Source organism: Sus scrofa, chromosome 12 (genome assembly GCF_000003025.6).
Source record: "Sus scrofa isolate TJ Tabasco breed Duroc chromosome 12, Sscrofa11.1, whole genome shotgun sequence".
NCBI lineage: Eukaryota > Metazoa > Chordata > Mammalia > Artiodactyla > Suidae > Sus > Sus scrofa.
This window is the reverse complement of record NC_010454.4, coordinates 53,619,659-53,641,407: the sequence shown is the minus strand read 5'-3', so window position 1 is coordinate 53,641,407 and position 21,749 is coordinate 53,619,659. Positions and strand designations below refer to the sequence as shown.

Below are 21,749 nucleotides of genomic sequence, written 5' to 3'. Positions count from 1 at the left end.
AGCATCTCTCATGAGTCAGCTTATAACAAAATCTCCAGGAACAACCAAGAGAAGATATTCCTGCCTGTGTATTGACAGACAGAAGGAAAACTTTTTAATGTATCTTAGTGTTTCTCATTCACTTAGGAATTAGGCGCACTTTTCGTTTACACATAATTTTAAAACCACGAGCGGTTCTGTCTCTGCTGCTACACATAAGCAGTGCTCAGAATCCGGCACGTTCGTCCAGACCCGGTTTGTGTGTTCCTCAAGCCCAGGCCCCCTGTGTCTTGCTACCAAACATCTGGCATCTTTTTTCCAGGCTAACGTCAACCTGAGGATGCAGAGAGAAGCCCAGATCCAAGCAACCTCCAATCCCGGAGCACCGGCATGCGTCCCAAAGGGCAGCCCAGCCGGAGGACCAGCTCCTGGATCCATGGCAGTGACGCTGTGACTTAGGAAGCTGCCCCTAAGTCAGCTTCCTAAGTCCAGGTCCTTCCTCTCAAATTCGGGACGGGGCCAGGGCCATTCTCAGGCTGCTCCCGGAAATCACAGCGAAGAGCAGAAACCAGCAGCAAGAATCCGCGTGAGGAATCAATAAGCCGTAAGGACGTACTACCCAGCACAGGGGGCACAGCAGTGCTCCGCAGTAACTGCTAACGGGCTGTAGCCTTTAAGCTCTTAGGATCACGACACTGTACACCTGTAACTCAGGTAATACTGTGTGTCAACTCGACTTCAATTTAAAAAGGTAAATAAATTAAATGAGAAAAGAATCAGCAGGAGAAGGCCTGCTCGGTGCCCTAGACATCTAAGGCCGCCTCACCTTTCTCTGTCCTGGTCTGCAGCTGCTGTCTATTCGCATGTCCCACATCGGGGCAGAAGTGACATTTGAACCCGCTCTGCAACTGCAGCTCTTCTCTCACAGGATGGCAGAAACCCAATAAAGCAACTTCGATACTTTTTTTTCTGTGAAATTTATTGTTTCCACATTAAAAGATTTTTTGGAGGGAAGTACTTCTTTTTCACCACATGATGATCCTATACAGCTGCCCAGAGTCGGACACCATCGTGAGTCATTAACATGCCATATGAGTTCTGAATAAATAAAAGCTACAAAGCCCAAGTTATATACAAATATCTTAGGCAATAATGTTTACAAACCTATGTACAAGAAAACAAATGTAAACAGTAAATGCAGCATGAGAGTAATCAAAGGACGCACAGGGACAACCACTTCCGGTCAGTCTGCCCCCCCAGAAGCTGGCACCGGCCAGCCCCCGGCATCAGGCCACTCAACCCTTCCTAACACAACGGGAGGGGCCCTTAGAAGACAAAACAAAAATGCTCTGAAGATGTCATTTAACCAAAGGACCAGAGGGCTGGCGAGGAGGCTGCCGCCACCCCTACCCGGAGTCTGAGGCACGTGGAGGAGGAGGAGATGGCGGGGGCACCGCCCTGCGTGCGCCCAGGCCCCGGAACCTCCTGCCATCTGGGGCTCAGACAGGCGTTTCGCTGCTCTGGGAGGCAAGCTATGGAATGATAACTGCTAACGTAAAAGCAGAAGGTGCAGAAAATGTTCCCTAACTCAGTGACCTTCCTGACTCTTTGCCAGCAACAGGCCCCAACGGGGGGGGGGGAGTGGGGGGCACGTGATCGTGAGCACTGGAGACGCTCCTGGGAGCTCAGGAGGAGGGCGCATGTCGACCTGATTTGGGGGAGAACTTCTAGAAGATCTGCAATGTCCTAAACACAACTAAATCCTATCGGTAGAGCAGGGTGGGAGCTATGAGGCAGGTGTGACGAATGGGTACTTCTGCATCCAGTGACCAAGTAATACACGCATGTATCACCTTGTGACCCACAAAAGTGCAATCATGTGAAACCAACGGCACTACGGCGAGAAGAGAAAAGAGCCAGTATTGAGATCGCGCAGAGTCCTGGGGCTGGCGGGGCCCAGCAGCCGCCCCTGCATGCAGCCTGCCCTCCGCCGGCCGTGCGGAGGCAGACGGCGGGGCGCGCGCTGGGCCCAGGCACCGAGGGGCGAGGCGTGGGTGTCCTGGGTTGCTGGAGGAGGGCAGGGGCCCCCACCCGGAGGCCGGGCACTCACACACTGAGAGGCAGCATACCCGGTGCCGACGACGGGCGCGAGGAGCCCAGACCAGGAGGAGGAGGAGCTGGGTCAAAGCCGTTTACTGCCCTGCGGGGGTGACCAGAGCAGAGAAGGGAAGGGGAAGAGAAAGAAGAGAGACTGTCATTTAAAATCACTCGACACACAGCGAAATTCATTTGCTCTCTGCGACTATCCCTGTGCCCTGCCCACAGTGGGATCCTGCCGGCCAAGGGAGAGCGGCTGCCTGCACAGCACCGGCCGGTCAGAGACCCGACCGCTCCGTGGTCCCGGGGCGACGGGACCACGTGCTCCCTCCTCGCACCGGCCCTGGCGGCCGGCCCTGATCCGTTTCCGGGAAGAGCCGGTCTGAAGGGCTGCCGCAGGGAATGAGCGAAGTAAGGGTACCACCGAACAAGGAAATGTGACAGGCCTTTAAAAACGCATCCCACAGAGTTCCTAACAGCATGGAAATACTCCGCATGTGATGCATGCGAGGTGGGAAAAGCGGCAGGTTACCAAACTGGATGGTGCTCAACGTTATGAAGGAAAAAAGGAAGGAGTACGTATTCTGCACTAGAGCCCTTATGCAGCTAGACGTTACTATCTACGTAGCAAAATCTAGAACGTATGGGGGCACACACACACATTTTCATGTATATCACAGAAGGAAAATTTAACAATGGTTACTTTTCTTCCCTCGGAGTTGCAGAAAAATTTTATTCACTACTTTATGCTTTTTAAAATTGTTTTCCAAATCCTCTCCAATGCATGTGAATATCTTAATACGGGGGAGAAAAATAACTCTTTAAAATTGTAAGCAAGCAAAGCCAGATGGGTAGTCTTCCCAGCAAAGTGGTGAGACCCCAGCCCCACCCAGCACAAGCACCTGCAGCCAGGACCCAGCACCCGGGCGGAGCCACCACCCCAGCCCCAGCCACCCTGCAGCACAGCCACGGGAAGCAGCAAGGGGTGAGTGCAAGGCCTGGAGCCTCTCTCGGGAAGCCACCTCTGCCCTTCCTCACTGACAAACTCACTAGGAAAATGCGTCCCACTCACAACTTGAGAGATGCAGCCAACACTGCCCCACACATGCCCCCCCCACTGTCTCCATGGGCCCACTCACTGGAGGGGCCCAGGGAGTTGAGTACGGACTCGTGGAGAGAGGTTCTCTTAAAACAAAACCACCAAAAAGCCTGCAGACACATATTCCCCCCAGGACGGCTGTTTGATAGAGGAGGTGAAGGGAGTCCGTGGAGGAGAGGCCTGCGAGGAGACTGGACACATGACCCTTGACTACTTTGGAGAAACAACATGAACAGCTCAAGAAACCAAGCTGAGTACAGACCTTGAGGGGGAGCTGAAGCTGCCCACACAGGCCAAGAGCAACGAGGGGCCCTGACAAGGGCCATCTCTGCCCTCCGTACGTTCTCCCCCCTCAGGGACCCGCACGGGTGGTCCTTTGCTCTCTGGGCTGGGGAGTCTGCTGCTTGAGCTTCGACACATGCCAAACTTTCAATCACCCTCCCTCAGAGCTGCACGATGAGGAAAAGGTTTCCAGAAGAAACCTCTCCAGGCTCACCACATCTGATGTTTCAGGGAGCAGCAAAAGCACCGAAGGGACAGTCCCAGTGGACAACACGGGAGCAAACGGAAAAAGAACGGGCAGGGATAGATGCAGATCTGGGAATCATCTACGGAAAAAAAGGTTCCAGAAGCCGTGAAATTCCATGATCCTACTACCAAAATCTAGTTCCTCGTCTAGCCAGCTAAGACAAGGAACTAAAGTCAGTTATAAACGGCAACAGCAGGGACAAGGGAGAAAGAGCCAATGCGTGTTCAGAAACTGGTCAGGAGAAGCATCAACACAACACACTAAAGCACGGGGACTAAGGCTGTCAAAGAGGCAAGGCCAGGAACCCTGGAGAGGGCAGTCAAGAACCGGAGAGTGGGCCAGAGCGAATTCAGGAGAGCGGACAGACACTCCGGACCCCAGCCTCCCCAGTTAGAGGGAAACACGGAAGCTCAGCGCAGCTCCGGGCCTCAGCCCAGGCTCTGCAAACTCAAGCGTCTGTTCCTCCAATGTCAGGCAGCTCTTATACCCAGGTCCCCACCTACCACCCAATGTCCTGTGGGGACACGAGCATGAGAGCAGAGGAGAGAGGCCCCCACAGCGAGACTCCAATCTCGTTAGAAGACACTGAACAAGAACTCCAGGCCCCCGGAGGCAGTCAAAGGCGGTCCCAGGGCCCGGCAGTGACCCCCGCCCCCCGACTGCGGGCATCTTCTCGACAGCGCTCTCCCTGCGTCAGGAGGACCATCAGGCCTGCCCTTCACCACCGCCCCCGGACAATGAGCCTGCTTTTGTTTTGCACAGCTGGTATACAGTCCAATCACACAGGAACGTGAAAGCTCACTCATGGGCTGTAAGTCGGCTCAAGCAGAGTCAGCCCCATGCACTTAGTAAAACCAGTTTGTTAATGGGTCTCCCACCACACACCATGATTAAGAATGAAAGGGCACAGCAAACAAATTCAGTTACCCATGAACAACGTGGGAAATATGACTTTTTCTTGCCTAATAAAAAAAAGGAAAAAAATATTAAACAGTAAATACTAATTTCACACCATGCCCTAGAATTAGTCGATGCTCACCTACACACAGCCCCGAAGAAGTCAGACTGGCTTACGAAATTAGGGCAAGTGATGCCTAAGAAACTAAACAAAAGCTACGGCGAGACAGCGTTTCTGGGAGTAAACTCAAGTGACTGAACTCTCCATGGACTGGTATCCCCCTGGATGACGGATACCAAGGGCCAGCAGTGGCTGGAGGAGACAGAGCAACAGCTGGGAAGCAGGCCCAGGAACCCACATTCTAGGAACGGATGACGTGGTCACAGGCTAGATAAAATCCTGATTCTGAGTTAAGTCCTCAGATAACCAGAACCTACAAAATATTTTCAAACCCCAAAAACAATATACAACAAGGTTGTGTGTTCACGTGCTGAGATTCCGAGGGAGGCAGGAGGGTGCAGTGTACGTACAGCCACCTGCGTGCAGGTGCACGTAAACCGACTTGAATAAACTCTCCAGACAACACTCCTGCAGGTTTCCAGGAGCACTAGCAAACTATGGTAACTTCAGTGCTTCAGACCCTGCAGGAGCCTCTTTTTTCTTTTAACCAGCCAGCTTTAATAATGGAGCTGGGAGCTGGAGTACTTCCCCCTTCCTTTTGTAGCAGGTATGCACCATCGTGGTTTTTATCTAGTCACCAAGTCAGCAGGAAGAAAGGCCAGAGGTAAAAAGCCAGGCAGGCCAGAAGGAAACCAGAATCACAGCAAAGCAGCAGGAAATAAGATCACAGCAAAACCCAGAAAAGAGTTATCCTCAGGAATACAGCCACCAGAGAATGCAACTCCAGCAATAACAGGTTAGTGTTTAAGTGGGTCTATACAATCCGGTTACCATATAACCTAAACACCTGAGAAAAGGCCAGCTCACAAAAACATTTAATTCTTACAGTACAATTAAAAATTTGTACTATTGAGGAGTTCCTGCTGTGGCATGGTGGGTTAAGAATCCGACTGCAGTGGCTCAGGTTGCTGCAGAGGTACAGGTTCAATCCCTGGCCCAGCGCAGTGGGTTGGGGATCCAGTGTTACCGCAGCTGGGGCATGGGCCGCAGCTGTGGCTAGGCTTCGATCTCTGGCCTGGGAACTTTCACATGCTGTGGGAGTGGCCATAAAAAAAAAAAATGTCCTATTTAAACCTAAACTCAATAATCATCTGTAACTATTTCTATCAAGAAGCCTCTCTCCAGATTCAGCTTGGGACATAAAGCCTATACCTACACCTGGGATGCTCCTCGGGGGCTCCCGTGCCCAGGGCGCCCTCCTCATTTCAGGCTCTGCACCAGAGGCCAGGTGGAAGCCAGCCTCTAAGGAAGCAGAGCAGTGAACCTGGACTGAGCATGCCTCCTTCATCATGACACCTTCAAGGACTTTTTTTTTTTTTTGCAAAAGCATCTGCCCAACCAATCCAATTATGGTTTCCCTGTATTCACATCATAAAATGCCCAAGGCCTATCAAGAAATGTGATTCCAGGGAGTTCCCGTGGTGGTGCAGCAGAAACGAATTTGACTAGTGTCCATGAGGACGCAGGTTTGATCTCTGGCCTCACTCAGTGGGTTAAGGATCAGGCGTTGCCGAGAGCCGTGATGTAGGTCGAAGAAGCGGCTCAGATCTGGCCTTGCTGTGCCTGTGGCACAGGCCAGTGGCTACTGCTCCGATTTGACCCCTAGTGTGGGAACCTCCATATGGCGGCAGGCATACAGCCCTAAAAAGCCAAAAAAAAGAAAGAAAGAAAGAAATGTGAATCCAGACAGAGACTAATGACTACTCTACTGGAGGTAATTCTAAGTTTCTGGAAAAAACAATTAGGCACTATTTCCGACACTCATGAAAACTACCCCTCAACTTTCCCTGTACACGTGTGTGGGAGAAATGGCATCTCTAATGTAAAAACCTATTTATCCCAATTACCATTATGGTACAAAAATGACACTCCTCAAGGCTGCCTCAAACTCCCAAACCTGAGGAAGAGTAATTCTATTCTTACACCACTGAGGAGCCCAACTCTTCAAAGTTCTGATTTATACACTATTTTAGAAGGTTCTTTTAATGAAATGTGTACTAAAAAAGCCCTATGTATACATTATTGTATATATATTCTTTTAGAATGTGCTCCTTAATGAAGTATGTATACTTCAAAGTAGAATTCTCTTAGGGGAGAGAGAGAGAGACACCAGAACACTCCACTCCCAAAGGATGAAAAACAAAAGGCGTTTTTAGAGCATCGAATCAGGTCCTCCACAGATGTGCCGCGATCACTGAGGAAAGCAGAAGACACAAGCTCCTTTAAGAGTGTGAAAATTTCTCTGTTGCTTTCGCAGAACAAGGACAAGCGGCCTGACTCAAAGCAGAGGCAGTGACACGGGATGGCCGGAGCCTCAGCTGCTGCTCCACTAGCAGCCAGCTCCCTAAGTCACAGGGTCGCCACCCCAGAGCGCAGGTCCTCGCCAGCTGCCTGGATGAAGGCACACCTGTACCCGAGTGCAACCAGGAAGTGCTCTGTCTTATTTTTGTAGCTGAGGGCAAACAATACACACTGCCACGGAAAGGGCCTGGTAATGTGAGTCGTACCAGGCGTGCTACAGAGCAGAACTGGAAATACCTCCGAAGTTTTTAAAAGCATGTGGCAGATGCACAAAAATAGGGTTTTACACACCCGGGAGTCACTGTACAGATGCAAAAAAACAGTGTGAAAACAGAAAATACTTACTTTCTACTTTATATACTCTGTAGCAACTGAAATATTTTTTGCACTAAGGACGTAAGACTGCTTTAATCTTACAACAATTTTTTTTAGATGCTCGATTCCCCAAAAAAATCCTCGCATTATATAAAACTTGTATCTCCTAAACCGTACCTGATCGAGCCATTTTTATCGTTTTCAAAACCCTTCAGACAGAAGGTCTGCTGAGGAATTCGCACGTACACCATCATGTTCGCTTCCACTCCGAACGAGTATCTGCCAAGAAGCTTACTGGCCTGCAAGCATCCTGAGCGCGAGGACCGCGTCACAGTCTTCGTTAATCCCCAGAGCCTGCTTCCCCGACAGACGCTTCGGAGCCAGGGCTCCCAGGGCAACAGACTCCATGGGGATAAGAAGGCAGCAACAGATTTCACGTCCCCTGAGATCTGAATGATAATACCTCAGGTGGGTTTATAAAACTGAGTTTATCTTTTTCTTTCTTTTTTTTTTTGTCTTTTTTTTTTTTTTGCTATTTCTTGGGCTGCTCCCGCGGCATATGGAGGTTCCCAGGCTAGGGGTCGAATCGGAGCTGTAGCCACCGGCCTACGCCAGAGCCACAGCAACACGGGATCCGAGCCGCGTCTGCAACCTACACCATAGCTCATGGCAACGCTGGATCCTTAACCCACTGAGCAAGGGCAGGGATCGAACCCGCAACCTCATGGTTCCTAGTCGGATTCGTTAACCACTGCGCCACGACAGGAACTCCGAGTTTATCTTTTTCAAAGTTCAGTAAGCTCACTTAAAAATGTGCAACTCTGCTTCCCAAAAAATTGACATTTAGAATTTCCAAGACTTACCCTTTGTCAAAGAAAGACGTGTGCCCTGATCGAGAGAACTTCGTGCCGTTGCTATTCATCACCCCACAGTTAACATTCCCTGAAATATAGGATTTTCGTGATGCTTGGTCCTTTGCAAAATTCCTGCAAGCTGCTAATTTGGATTCTAAAGCCTACAAGAAGAAGAAGGAGGAATGATTTGGTTGTCAAAACAAGAGCTGCACATAAAAATTTGCATTTCAAACCATTTCTATTTCAAGACTTAGACCTTATTCTCTTGGTTGATAATGGTGGCTCTTTAAACCTGATGATATCAACCACCTTTCTAAGAGTCAGAGGCAATATTTACGTGGACTCCTTTTTTAATGAACTCAGAATGCTTATTTCTCTGTGACTGAAGGATGCAGATGTTATCCTTACCTGACAACTATGAAAACTGTGGCACAGCAGACAGAGATGGACCCCGGGTCTCTTGGCCCTATCCACTGTTCCTTTCAGAGCTGGGAACCGTTTGTCAGCCGGCTAGTTGGGAGGGTGTGTGTGCTTGTGTAGACAGTGGGGGAGCAAGCAATATAAAGACTGCAAAAACATCACTTGAGAATTTTTTGAAGCAGCCAATTCTTTCTTTAGGGCTTCCTGTTAGTTGTTTCCACAGCCTCAGAATGGGTAAGTGCCGTTACAACACCTCACATGAAGTTAAATGTTCTTCTGCTTCTGAAAGCACACTGTAAAATGTCTAATACCCTTTGTCTATAATTACATAATTAATTTACGTCTAAATCGAGTGCCTGCTTAGCATCTGTCACCACAACACCTGGCCAGGGCCAGGGTCTACAAACAGATGGCATGAAGAGAACAGAAGTCTCTCCTCAGTTTCCACCCCACACAATTATCGCCAACTCCCCCTTTCCCGCAAACACTTTACCAAATCAAACCCCTCCCTCCACACACAAAAGGGGGAGGGGGAATAATCCATAGCAGAAAGAAAAATGAAAGAAAAGAAAAGCAAAAAGAGCTCAATTCTACTGTCCATGACAATAAGGGACTGGGAACATACAGACAAATTAAATCGGCAGATAACATATTCCACTCTGAGAAGCCTCCCCCCATAATTCCAATAAGAGCCGTTACGAAACCAACAAAAACAGCCTGAAACTTCTCTTCTCCTTTCTTAAAAGTACCACCACCTAGTAAAACAGCAATGAAAGATGAAAGAAAAGCAGTGACCTTGTAGGATAAGCTCTGAATAAGTGTCGTTTTCAGCGTCTTATTAGATATACACACAGAAAAAACTGAGAGCCATTAATTTTCTATATTCAAGACAATCATTTGTCTGATATTTGCTGAAATCTATCACATAATAGGTCCAAGTTGTGTCTGAGGTGTCAGTGAGGCAACCAAGTGAAGCACCAGGGCTGGCACTACAGCAGGTGGTCTGGAAATCAACATTTAGATGATACCTGCACCAAGTAGCAGATAAAATCACGGGGTCTTTTGGTTTTGTTTTGGTTTGGTTTTGTCTTTTTGCCTTTTCTAGGGCCACTCCCTCAGCATATGGAGGTTCCCAGGCTAGGGGTTGAATCGGAGCTGTAGCCACCGGCCTACGCCAGAGCCACAGCAACTCAGGATCTGAGCCGCGTCTGCAACCTACACCACAGCTCATGGCAACGCTGGATCCTTAACCCACGGGGCAAGGCCAGGGATCGAACCCGCAACCTCATGGTTCCTAGTCGGATTTGTTAACCACTGCGCCATGATGGGAACTCCTGAAATCACCGTTAGGAAGAAGATGATCAACAAATCAAGGAAGAACTCTGAGTAAAATCAATACTGAAAGTGTGGGCCGATGAAGACTCAACAAGATGACCAAGAGGAATGGGCAGAAAGGCAAGAGGCAGACATGACACAGCATCAGAAGAGCAGGGGAAAGAAGGCATTTGTTTTTTTAAGTCCATGTTAACTGTTTCAAGTAAAATTAGGACAAAGCAGCATTCATCGGATTTGACACCACTGAGATCGTCAATGAGCAATTTTAGCGGCCTGAGCAGGGAACAGGGCCCACACTAGGGTATCTCGGGAGTGTGCATGCCATCAAAAATGCTAACAAGAAATGGAGGCACGCCTGCCTATGAAGGGAAGAAAGTAATAGAATGACAGCTAAAGAGAGACCTAGGGTAAAAGGAAAGTATAGCTCCTTTTATTTTTAAGATTAAAAAATTGTGTAATATATAACATAAATACTACATATAAAGTACATACGTATAAAAAACATAGTGTTATAAATATTGCATATAAATATTAAGATATAGAGTAAAAGGCTGAAGATACAGGAGACATAAAGATGAGAAGGCTGGAAGGAGTGAGCTCCAAAGCACAGAGGGACAAAATCAGCCATGGGCAGGAATGTGCTACTTTTACCACTAGGATCAAAAGAATAGCTACAAAGGGGCATAAGAATAGGACAGTAATAAAAGAAACTAAGAGAGAAAAATAAAGTTTAAATAGAGAGCCTTGAAGTCTCAGTGCAAGAGGATCAGAAGTGGGGATGGGGCTTCCAGGTGAAGTCGGTGGAAGTAGGGCAAAGAAACAGCAATATTCATACGGTTACGCAGGGGCTGGTGGATAACAGCAGACCAAAAATTCTAATGACACCTTAAAAGACAAACCAAACAATGCCAGGACTCCAAGTTCAACCGTCATGCATCATTCCTGAATAAATTACTTACGGTACTAAAGCCAAACAGGGAACAAAGAAAGATGACAATACGGGGTCCAGGTACAGGCAGAACGAACCCAAGAGAATAATGAAGGAGAGTCAAGGGTGACAGCAGTGCAGCGGCCCTAGAAGCACGTCAGCAGCCTCAGCAAACAGTGTGAATAAGACGCCTGAAGAGGTGAGATAAGCAAAGTGTATATTTCTTCTCTACACAAGAAAAAAAAGGAAACGAGAAACAAAGAAAAAGGTATACAAATCATCTATGGTACAAATATCTAGTATGAAAAACCTAACATGATTTTGAGTAAGTAACAGGTAAGGAACCAAACTCCTGAAACACGTGTTGAGTGGCACAGGGGAAGTGGCCCCGAGACCAGCTGCTCCTCTCAAATCATGCCGTAGTGTGGACACGGGCATCAGAGGGCAGGTGCTGCTGACGAATTTTCAGAACCAACCGATGGAGTGTTCAAAAAGGGACACACAGGGAGTTTCCGTTACGGCTCAGTAGTAATGAACCCAACTAGTGTCCATGAGGACTCAGATTCGATCCCTGGCCTTGCTCAGTGAGTTAAGGTCTGGCGAGGCCGTGAGCTGTGGTGGAGGCCAGCAGCTGCAGCTCCCATTAGACCCCCAGCCCAGGAACTTCCATGTGCCAAAGGTACGGCCCTCAAAAGAAAAACAACAAGGGGACACTCACGCAACAGGAAGCTGATATACAATCTAATAAATTCAGAAACATAGGTTTAAGCATGTTACATAAAGTTATAAAAATAACCGAGAAGAACAAGAAATAAAAAATTAGAAAGTGTGAATTAAATTCCTCATCTTTTTGCTTAAAGTTGCTAAGATACTGAAAAGCAAGATTATTTCAAGTAACATGTTACAACAAATAGGTTAAACTATTACAACACAACTCTCAGGACAAGTAGGTTAAAAAAAAAAGACTATGTGGAGTCCCCGTCGTGGCTCAGTGGTTAACGAATCTGACTAGGAACCATGAGGTTGAGGGTTTGATCCCTGGCCTTGCTCAGTGGGTTAAGGACCCAGTGTTGCCGTGAGCTATGATGTAGGCTGCAGACGCGGCTCAGATCCTGCGTTGCTGTGGCTGTGGTGTAGACCAGCGGCTACAGCTCCGATTCAACCCCTAGCCTGGGAACCTCCATGTGCCCGAGGGAGCAGCCCAAGAAACGGCAAAAAGACAAAAAAAAAAAAAAAAAAAAAAAAGACTATGTTAGGAGAGAAAATTATGTACTGTACAATTTGTGCACATTACTTTTTATAGTAACTTTAAAATGCAGATTTGGAGCTAATCGGTTAGAAAAAAAATTTATGAGCCAGAAAAGGTAAACACAGGACCATGTATCCTCTTCTCATTTCTTCTTTATATAAAGTACAATGCAATTTCTCCTTTTTTTGCCAAGACCCACACACAAAAAAGTGAGTGAGGGTGCAGTGGAACGTGGGAAGTTTCAGGGGCAGATTACTGAAAAGAGAGATTAAAGTCACTGAGGGAAGTAGGGAGGAAACTGACCTATGCCAGAAATGCTGAATTTATAGTGGCTTAAAAAATCCACAAAGTTATCTCATTGTTCCCAGCAGTCTGCATGCAGGAAAGGAGAAGCCCAACTGCCTGACTGATCCAGGCTGCAGGTCTCCTCCGCAGCAAAGAGTCCCTGAGTCCAACAGTGACGGAGTGAGTGATCCAGGGATGGCGGATGAGTAGCAACAAAGCGAACGCAAGAGAGGACTGGAAAAATCAAAACAGAGTGCTACTCCTGATAAGGCCCAAGAGTAGGTACGGTCCAGAGTAAAAAACTGAATAAGCAGAAAATCAGGTTTAATATTCCAGAAGCCAAACTGCTCTGGAACGCAAGGTCAGAGCCCAGGGGACGGCACTCAAGCTGAGGCGGCCAAGCAGCCCTAAGGCGGGCGTGCCTCGGAGCAGAAAGTCACGGCACAAGCCCAGCCAAAGTCCCACAGAGAAATGGCCCAGGGCATGACCAGGGGGACAGCAGGCAGAGCGAAGGAGGAGAGGAGGGCGGTGTGAGACACACAGCGGGCCCCAGTGGCAGTACTTGAGAAAAAGACGGAGGAGTCGTGATGTTTTCGAAACAGCCAGGGGACACGAAGAAGGCCCAGGGGAACTCGGGGCTCGCGTGCGCATGCGGGGCCTTCTGCAGAGGCCCCAGCAAGGCCAAGCCCTGAAGGTGTTTATCTGGCCCAGGCTCAGCCGGTCCCTGCAGGCCCTTGCTTCTCAGCCTGATTGAGCCTGTAGCACAGGAAGGTATCCTTTTTTCTTTCCCTCACGTTCAATTACGAAATAATTCAATACCTAGACAGTCAAACACCTAGTGATCAATAATGGAATGCTCACCCCCACTTTCCGTAAGAGATCCCCCACGATGTTCAGCGCCGATATCCTCGCTGAAGGAGTCAGCGGACTGGTGCCAAAACCGTTTGGTATAGCTGCAGAAAGACAGAAGGCGAGTGACCACTACTGCAGTCGCCTAGGTTTTGCTCGGTATCACAAAGCAGCACACACTCCACGAAAAGTCAGTTGAGAATTCAGAGCCGTGGATAAAATATAAACTGGAGGCGCCACAAACAGGGTCAAGAGTTTTCCAGCAGATGGAGATTTAGATCATGTCCAATCTTCATCATTATAAACAAAGCTAAAGGGACACATATCCTTAAAACATCTAGACAAGCATTTCTAGAGAAGAAGTTCCTAAAAATAGAACTGCTGGGTCACAGGCTATGCCCTTGTTCTCACCTAAGTATCCTGCCCAAACGCTCTCCAGGCTGTGCCAACATCCGCAATCTGTCTGGTGGTGCCCTTGCTTAGTATTAGACATCCTTTTTCTAGCTACCGATTTTTTTTTTTTTTTTTTTTTTTTTTTTGGTCTTTTGTCTTTCTGAGGCCGCACCTTCGGCATATGGAGGTTCCAGGCTAGGGGTCCAATCAGAGCTGTAGCCACCGGCCTACGCCAGAGCCACAGCAACGCGGGATCCAAGCCACGTCTGCAACCTACACCACAGCTCACGGCAACGCTGGATCCTTAACCCACTGAGCAAGGCCAGGGATCAAACCCGCAACCTCATGGTTCCTCGTCGGATTCGTTTCCACTGCGCCACGACTAGAGCTCCTCTATCTAACAATGCAATAATCACTCTGTTTTTTGTTTTCTTAATAACTAGTTGTCTAAATCTCTTTGGAAGTCATCTGTTTATCCTCTGCTCTTTTTAACCTTTTTTCCACTGGGTTGTCTTTTTTTGAATCAACTGGCAAGGGCACTCTGCACCCTAGATAGCCGCCCTTTCTCTATCTATGCTGTTTTTCTCAGGGTGACACATATCTTTTAAACTTTGGGTTTTTTGGGGAAGCCTTGGGCTTCCTCACAACATTATAAAAATGTTCCCATTTTCTCCTAATGTTTTCCTAAAAAACTTTTTATCACTTAGATCATTTATTTCATCAAATACCTAAGTTCTTTCCCTCCAAATGGATATCTAATTGTCCTAACACGATCTAGTAGAAAAAAATTTATCTGAAATGGCACTAAAATCATACACTGAATTCCCTACATATTTCAAGTTCCATTAAATTGTCTATTCCACCAGAAATATGCTGCTTTAGTTCTAAGTGTTAAAATATAATTCCTACAGGGCAAACCCTCTTCTTGTTATTAACCTATTTCAAACTGTTTTGGATTATTCTTGCACATTCAGAATAACTTTTTGTGTGTGTGTGTCTTTTTAGGTCCGCACCTGCAGCATATGGAGGTTCCCAGGCTAGGGGTCGAATCAGAGCTGTAGCCACTGGCCTGCGCCACAGCCACAGCAACTTGGATTCCATCTTCATCTGTGACCTACACCACAGCTACGGCAACACCGAATTCTTAACCCACTGAGCAATGCCAGGGATTGAACCTGCGTCCTCATGGATACTAATTAGGTTCGTTTCCACTGAACCGCAACGTGAACTCCCAGAGTAACTTTAAAAATCTTGTTAGGATTTTTATTAGAAATTTAAACTGGAGTTCCCGTCATGGCGCAGTGGTTAACGAATCCGACTAGAAACCATGAGGTTGCGGGTTCAGTCCCTGCCCTTGCTCAGTGGGTCCCGAGTTGCTGTGGCTCTGGTGTAGGCCGGTGGCTACAGCTCTGATTGGACCCCTAGCCTGGGAACCTCCATATGCCGCGGGAGTGGCCCAAGAAATAGCTAAAAAGATTAAAAAAAAAAGAAAAGAAATTTAAACTACTGATTTGGGGGAAATGGATATAGCAATTAAATTGTCTTCCTATTTGGAATCATGGTATTTAGCATGATATTTATTCACATCATTTTTCATGCCCCTCAGCAAAGGTTTTCAGTTGTGCACATTTCTTCGATTTACTTCTGAGACCCTAGAGCATATCAGCTAACAGCTCTGGAGCTACTGCTGGATAATAACCCATCGCTGCCACTTAGTAACTGTGTGACCTTCAGTACCCAAATGAAAAAGGGGCCAACAGCACTTATAAAGCTGTTGTGAGGTTTAATTAATGTATTTTTTTCTTCTTGGGGCCACACCTGCAGCATATGGAAGCTCCCAGGCTAGAGGTCAAATCGGAGCTGCAGATGCCAGCCTATGTTAACAGCTCACAGCAACGCCGGACCTTTAACACACTGAGCAAGGCCAGGAATCGAACCCACATCCCTCATGGACAGCAGTCAGGTTCATAACCCGCTGAGTCACAACACGAACTCCTGTAAATTAATGTATTTTTAAAATGCCTAGCACATAGCAAGTACTCAATAAATGTCGGCTAACCAGTGCATACACTGCTCTTGTTGCTACTGCTGCTGCTGCTCTCCTTGTCCTCCAGAAGAGAAGCTTACTGAAGGTAGGAGCTTGGTCTTACTCACCACTACACTCCCCCAAATCCTGCACATAATAGGTACCCAAGGTGATATCAACAAACAGCCATACTTCCTTTTTTTTCCTCCGTCCTGCCTATGGCATGAAGATCCCAGGCCAGGCATCAAACCTGCACCAGAGCAGTGACCCGAGCTGCTGCCCTAACAATGCTGGATCCCTTAACCACTAGGTCACCAGGGAACTCAGCTGTACTTTTCTTGGCAGGGATTTCTGGATCTCGTTTTTCCCTACTCCTCAAATTTTGTACTTTCGGTATCATTAAATCTGAACTTTTACGGTAAGTTGTCGTAAATGCTTTTTGGAAACAGGCATTCTATCAATAAAATGCAATTAGAAACAGACCACGTCAGAGAGATCAGTTCTTCGATCTTGCCACTGATTTCTCAGCCTGAGGCTTCTCACTGAGTCTGTGCTGACTTGCTCGTCATGGAAGAGCAGCTTTCAGGTCAGTGAAAGTTCACGCTATCAGTTCCAATCTAAATACATGTCTACCTGGACAAATATTACCATCTTAATTCTGTGCCGGGGCAAGCTCTACGTCCTCCTGACCTACCCCCGAGGCTCCTACTATTCTGATCAGTGCTCCACTATAGAATTTTAGAACTTATCTGCATGATTCTAATTAGTAACATAAAAGCGCAACTTTGCTGATTCTCAAGTGTTAGCAATTCTGAGGTCTCAACTACACAGGTAGCCCTTCTGAAAAAAGGGACAACAGAGCTTCTGATGACCGCTATAATCTATATACTGCCTGCTCTGTGTTCTCATCAGCAAACTCAGCAAATACCAACACAATCAGTAACACCTTCTAACTATACAGCATCTTCATATACTTTATCTCACCTCATAACAAGACAAAAATAGGGTGACCACCTATTCAAGAGCTACTCAACACTTGAAACGTGGCCAATGAAATTAGAAACACCATTTCAGCAGTTCTTGTGGCACAGCAGAAACAAATCCGACTAGTATCCAAGAGGATGAGGGTTCAATCCTTGGCCTCACTCAGTGGGTTGGTGATCCAGCGTTGCTGTGAGCTGTGGTGTAGGTCACAGGCACGGCTCGGACCTGGCATTGCTGTGGCTGTGGCAGAGGCCTCAGGTGAAGCTCCAGTTCAACCCCAAGCCTGGAAACTTTCATGTGCACAAGTGTGGCCTTAAAAAATTAAATAAAATATAAGTAGTCACATTTGAATAGCTACTGCATTGGGAATGCTTACTGTACTAACAGCCCCTACAGAAACCTTCTCAATCACTCTGAGAGACAAAACCTTAGAGTTAAAAAATGGGTAGGAGTTCCCGTCGTGGCACAGCAGAAACAAAACTGACTAGGAACCATGAGGCTGCGGGTTGGATCCCTGGTTTCGCTCAGTAGGTTAAGGATCTGGTGTTGCTGTGAGCTGTGGTGCAGGTCGCAGAGGCAGCTCGGATCCTGCGTTGCTGTGGCTATAGCTCTGACTGAACCACCCCTACCCTGGGAACCTCCATATGCCTCAAGTACGGCCCTAAAAAGCAAAAAAAAAAAAAGGTAGAAAAAAAGATGCGAAGTGGAAGTAGCTGAAGTATGATCTGCAAGCTGCAAAAAATAACCTCGACTGAGAGCTTCGAGGTTCCATTCCTGAGATTCTATCTAGTGGCTACCACACAGTTTTTCCACTTCTCTGGATTTAAGAAACACCTTGACTAATGGCAAAGGAACATTTTCTATGTACTATTCATCAGTTACTACGCAGGTCGCCTTTGAAAAGGGCAGCTGCTGAAGAATGTCGCAGAATGGACATGTCCATCCGAGCCAATCTTAGCCAAGTCTGACTGGCAACCTGATGAGCCTCTGGACTTCCTGTGTATAAAGGCCTCCGGTTTCCTGTGATATGTTAAGTTGCAAAACTGCATTTAAATATGATCTAAAAACTTGTAATAAAGAGGTGGCACAAACACAAAAGAGCACACAGAGTAGGAAAAATGCAAAGTATCGATAATAATTGAGTTTAAGTACAAGATTGCAGATGGATTTTATTTTTCTACATGGACATGTATTACTGCTATACTCAAAAAATGAGCTTTCCTTAAAAACCTTTAACTTTTGAAAATTTCAGTTTATTAAGCTGCTCGTCTTAAATGTCGCCCTCATCTCACTGTTTGCTATGTACGGATGGCCTAGGGACACAATTCCTTCTACTCCACAGAGCACAGGACTTAGCTATTAAACTGAAATTAGCTTAAACCTTAGCAACCCCCCTGCTTCATCAGCAAACCCGCTTAAGCTGATAATCAACCACAGGTTCAAAGAAAGACATTACAAACCTTTTGGTGACGGAAAACTGTTCTCCGTTCCTTTGCCAACAGGAGTAGCTGGCAAAGAAAGTGACGCTTGGACAGCAGAATCCATCTTTTCACAGTCTAGAGTTGGAGAACTAGGAGCCGATTTTCTGGTTACTTCCTGTTGTCTTTCCCGAACAGCTAGTTCTTGTCTTAAATCTGTAAAATGTTGCAAAGGCAGTAATATTCAGTAGAGGAAACAAATACATCAAACAAAGTCAAATCCAAAATGCCATAAAGACAGAGTTCCCTGGTGGATCAGCAGGTTAAGGATCCATCATTGTCACTGCTATGGCTCTGGTTACTGTTGTGGCGCAGGTTCAATCCCTGGCTGGCCTCGGGCACAGCCAAAAATAAAAAGCTCCATGAAGACATTCTTCCTAAATTACTCTTTCTCAACAATGAATTTCCTATTTAATAATTTTTATTTCCATGGGAATAAAAGTGACATCCAATCAACAGTGATCATTTAGAAACGCTATAAGCCTAACAGTTATTTATGCCTATACATAAAAAGAAATAGGGCAGAGTCCAAAGGAGAACTCACAGTGAACCTATATGACCCGAAAATAAATATTCTTTGCCAACTCATTAGCATTTATTTTGAAATGATAATGCAGTCTGGGGGTTGTTACAAAATCAATGAAGTACATTTTTATCATCTTAAATGGGTTGGCTTTTTTTTTTTTGTCTTTTTGCCTTTTCTAGGGCTGCTTCCTGCGGCATATGGAGGCTCCCGGGCTAGGGGTCTAATTGCAGCTGTAGCCACCGGCCTACACCAGAGCCACAGCCACAGCAACGTGGGATCTGAGCCGTGTCTACAACCCTCACCATAGCTCACGGCAACACCTGATCCTTAACCCACTGATCGAGGCCAGTGATGAAACCTGCATCCTCAGGGATAGTAGTCGGGTATGTTACCGCTGCGCCATGACGGGAACTCCGGCATTTTTTTAAATTATCACTATGAGGGAGTTCCCATCGTGGCTCAGTGGTAACATACCCGACTACTATCCATGAGGATGCAGGTTTGATCCCTGGCCTCACTCAGTGGGTTCAGTGGGTTAAGGATCAGGCGTTGCCGTGAGCTGCAGTGGAAGTCGCAGACGTGGCTCAGATCTGGCATTGCTGTGGCTGTGGTGCAGGCCAACAGCTGCAGCTCTGAGTCAACCCCTACCCTGGGAACTTCCATATGCTGCAGGTGCAACCCTAAAAAAAAAATAAAATAAAAAAATAAAGTAAAACAAAATTATCACTATGAAATACTTTGCTTTAGAATGGAAGTAGTTAGAATGACTGCAAACTCTCTTGCTTCAAATGTTGAATTTTTACCCCAAAATTAATGTCTTCTTTCCCATTTACAAAACTGACCTACAGAATACTTGCTTTTATTTTAAAAGGATACAGTTATCACACTTCTGGGTATTTGTCTAAAGGAATTCAAAGCAGGATATCAAGATATTTGCACACCCATGTTCATTATGGACATACGATAGGTGAAATAAGCCAGTCGCAAAAAGGCAAATACTGTATAATTTCACATATATGAAGTACTAAAGCGCAGCAGCCCCCTCCTTATCTGAGGAGAAGATATTCCAAGAGCTCCAGAGGACCATTCAAGACCACTGAACATGACACACAAAACTTCATCCTGCTACTCAGAATGGTACACAATTTAAAACTTATGAGCTGTTTACTTCCGGAGTTTTCCACCTAATATTTTCAGATTGCAGCTGACTGAGGTAACCAAAAACCATGGGAAGCAAAACCAAGGATAAGAGGGACACTGTAGTCACACAGAACACCAGAAAGAGCTGTGGCTGGAGTTCCCACTACAGCACAATGGGATCAGCAGCATCTCCGCAGCGCCAGGACACAGGACAACGCGATGAAGGGTCCAGCAACTGCCGCAGCTTCGGGGTAGGTCACAACTGCGGCTTGGACCAGATTCCTGGCCAGGGCATTCCATATGCTGCGGGGCAGCCAAAAATGAAAAAAAAGAAAAAAGAAAGAAAGAAATAGAATTGTGGTTGCCAGAGGCTGGGGAAGGGAGAAATGTGGATTTGTTGCTCAATGGGTATCAAATTTCAATTCCACAAGATGAAAAAGTTCTAGAGACCCAGAAAACAATGTGACTATAGTTAAAACTACTGAATCATAATCTTAAAAATGGTTAGGATCATAAATTTAATGTTACGAGGTTTTTTTTTTTTACCACAACTGTAAATTTAAAAATAAATAAATGGGATACAGCTAATATTTTATACATTTTATAAATTATGAGAAGTTCTTCAGATGAATAAATCCTCTCCCAAAAAAAGAAAAGTCATCCAAGAACAATTTTTTCTGGCCACACCCACAACAAATGGAAGTTCCAGGGTCAGGGATCAAACCTGAGCTGCTTTAATGACAGCACCAGATCCTTAACCTGCTCTGAAAAAAAAAAATATTAAAAGAGCCAATAAACACTGGACAAAAAGCTTTCACAAGCAGTCACCAAAGAACTACAAGTTAAAAACAACATGATACAGGGAGTTCCCATTGCGGCACCGAGGATTAAGGACCTAGTGTTTTCTCTGTAGCAGCTTGGGTCGCTGCTTAGGCACAGGTGTGATCCCCAGCCTGGTGCAGTGGGTTAAGGACCCAGCGTTGTTGCAGCTGTGGCTTGGATTCAGCCCAGGAACTTCCACATGCTGAGGGCATGGCCAAATAAATTAATTAATTTCTAAAATGTATCAATTTTCAACTTTCAAATGGATTTTTTTCCTGGTCACACCCATGGCATGTGGAGGTTCCCAGGCTAGGGATTAAAGCTGCACCACAGTAGTGACGATGCCAAATCCTTAACCTGCAGAGCCACTAGGGAAATTCCTCAGACTTTGTAACTATAAAATCTATTGTGTTGTTTGCAATACTAGTAAACACTGTGCGGAGGACACTCTCGGTCACTGCTAGAGGGTGAAGGTACCAGCTTATCTAAAAAGTAATTTCGCAGCACCTGTGACAGCCATCAAAGACACTTACATCCTTTGCCATTGCTAGGAATCTCTTCTAGAAAAATCACCAAAGATACGCCCAAGTATTACAAACAAGGATCCTGTTTATAGCACTATTTATGGCAAAAAAGTTCCAGTAATAAAGAACCCATTCAAAAAATAACCGAACAGTACACATTTTTAAAAACCTGTTTCTGGAGTTCCCATAGTGGCTCGGTGGAAACAAACCTGACTAGCATCCATGAGGACGCAGGTTCAATCCCTGGTCTCGCTCAGTGGGTTAAAGATCCGGCATTGCCCTGAGCTGTGGCGTAGGCCAGCGGCTACAGCTCCAATTGGACCCCTAGCCTGGGAACCTCCATATGCTGTGGGTGAGGCCCTTAAACAACAACAACAACAAAAACCCTATTTCAGGGAGTCCCAGCTGTGGCACAGTGGATTAAGAACCTGATTGCAGCGGCTCAGGTCACTTGAAGAGATGTGGGTTTGATCCCCAGCCAGGTGAAGCAGGTGAAAGGATCCAGCCTTGCCATAGCTGTGGCATATAGGTCACAGCT

At 46.4% G+C, this 21,749-nt stretch overlaps 1 protein-coding gene across 5 annotated transcripts in view; it reads right to left on the bottom strand.

Annotated features, from left to right (window-relative positions):
* NDEL1 (nudE nuclear distribution E homolog (A. nidulans)-like 1) overlaps positions 938-21,749 on the bottom strand; it is an 86,574-nt gene continuing 65,762 nt past the window's right edge. For 2 of the 5 annotated variants that reach the window (XM_005657047.3, XM_021066087.1), the window contains 4 exons: positions 18,182-18,355; positions 13,331-13,422; positions 8,262-8,413; positions 938-2,179 (listed from right to left, as the gene is read on the bottom strand). In XM_005657047.3, coding sequence (XP_005657104.1) covers positions 2,086-2,179; positions 8,262-8,413; positions 13,331-13,422; positions 18,182-18,355 — 512 coding nt within the window. In that variant the 3' untranslated portion in view covers positions 938-2,085. 5 annotated transcript variants of the gene reach the window in all.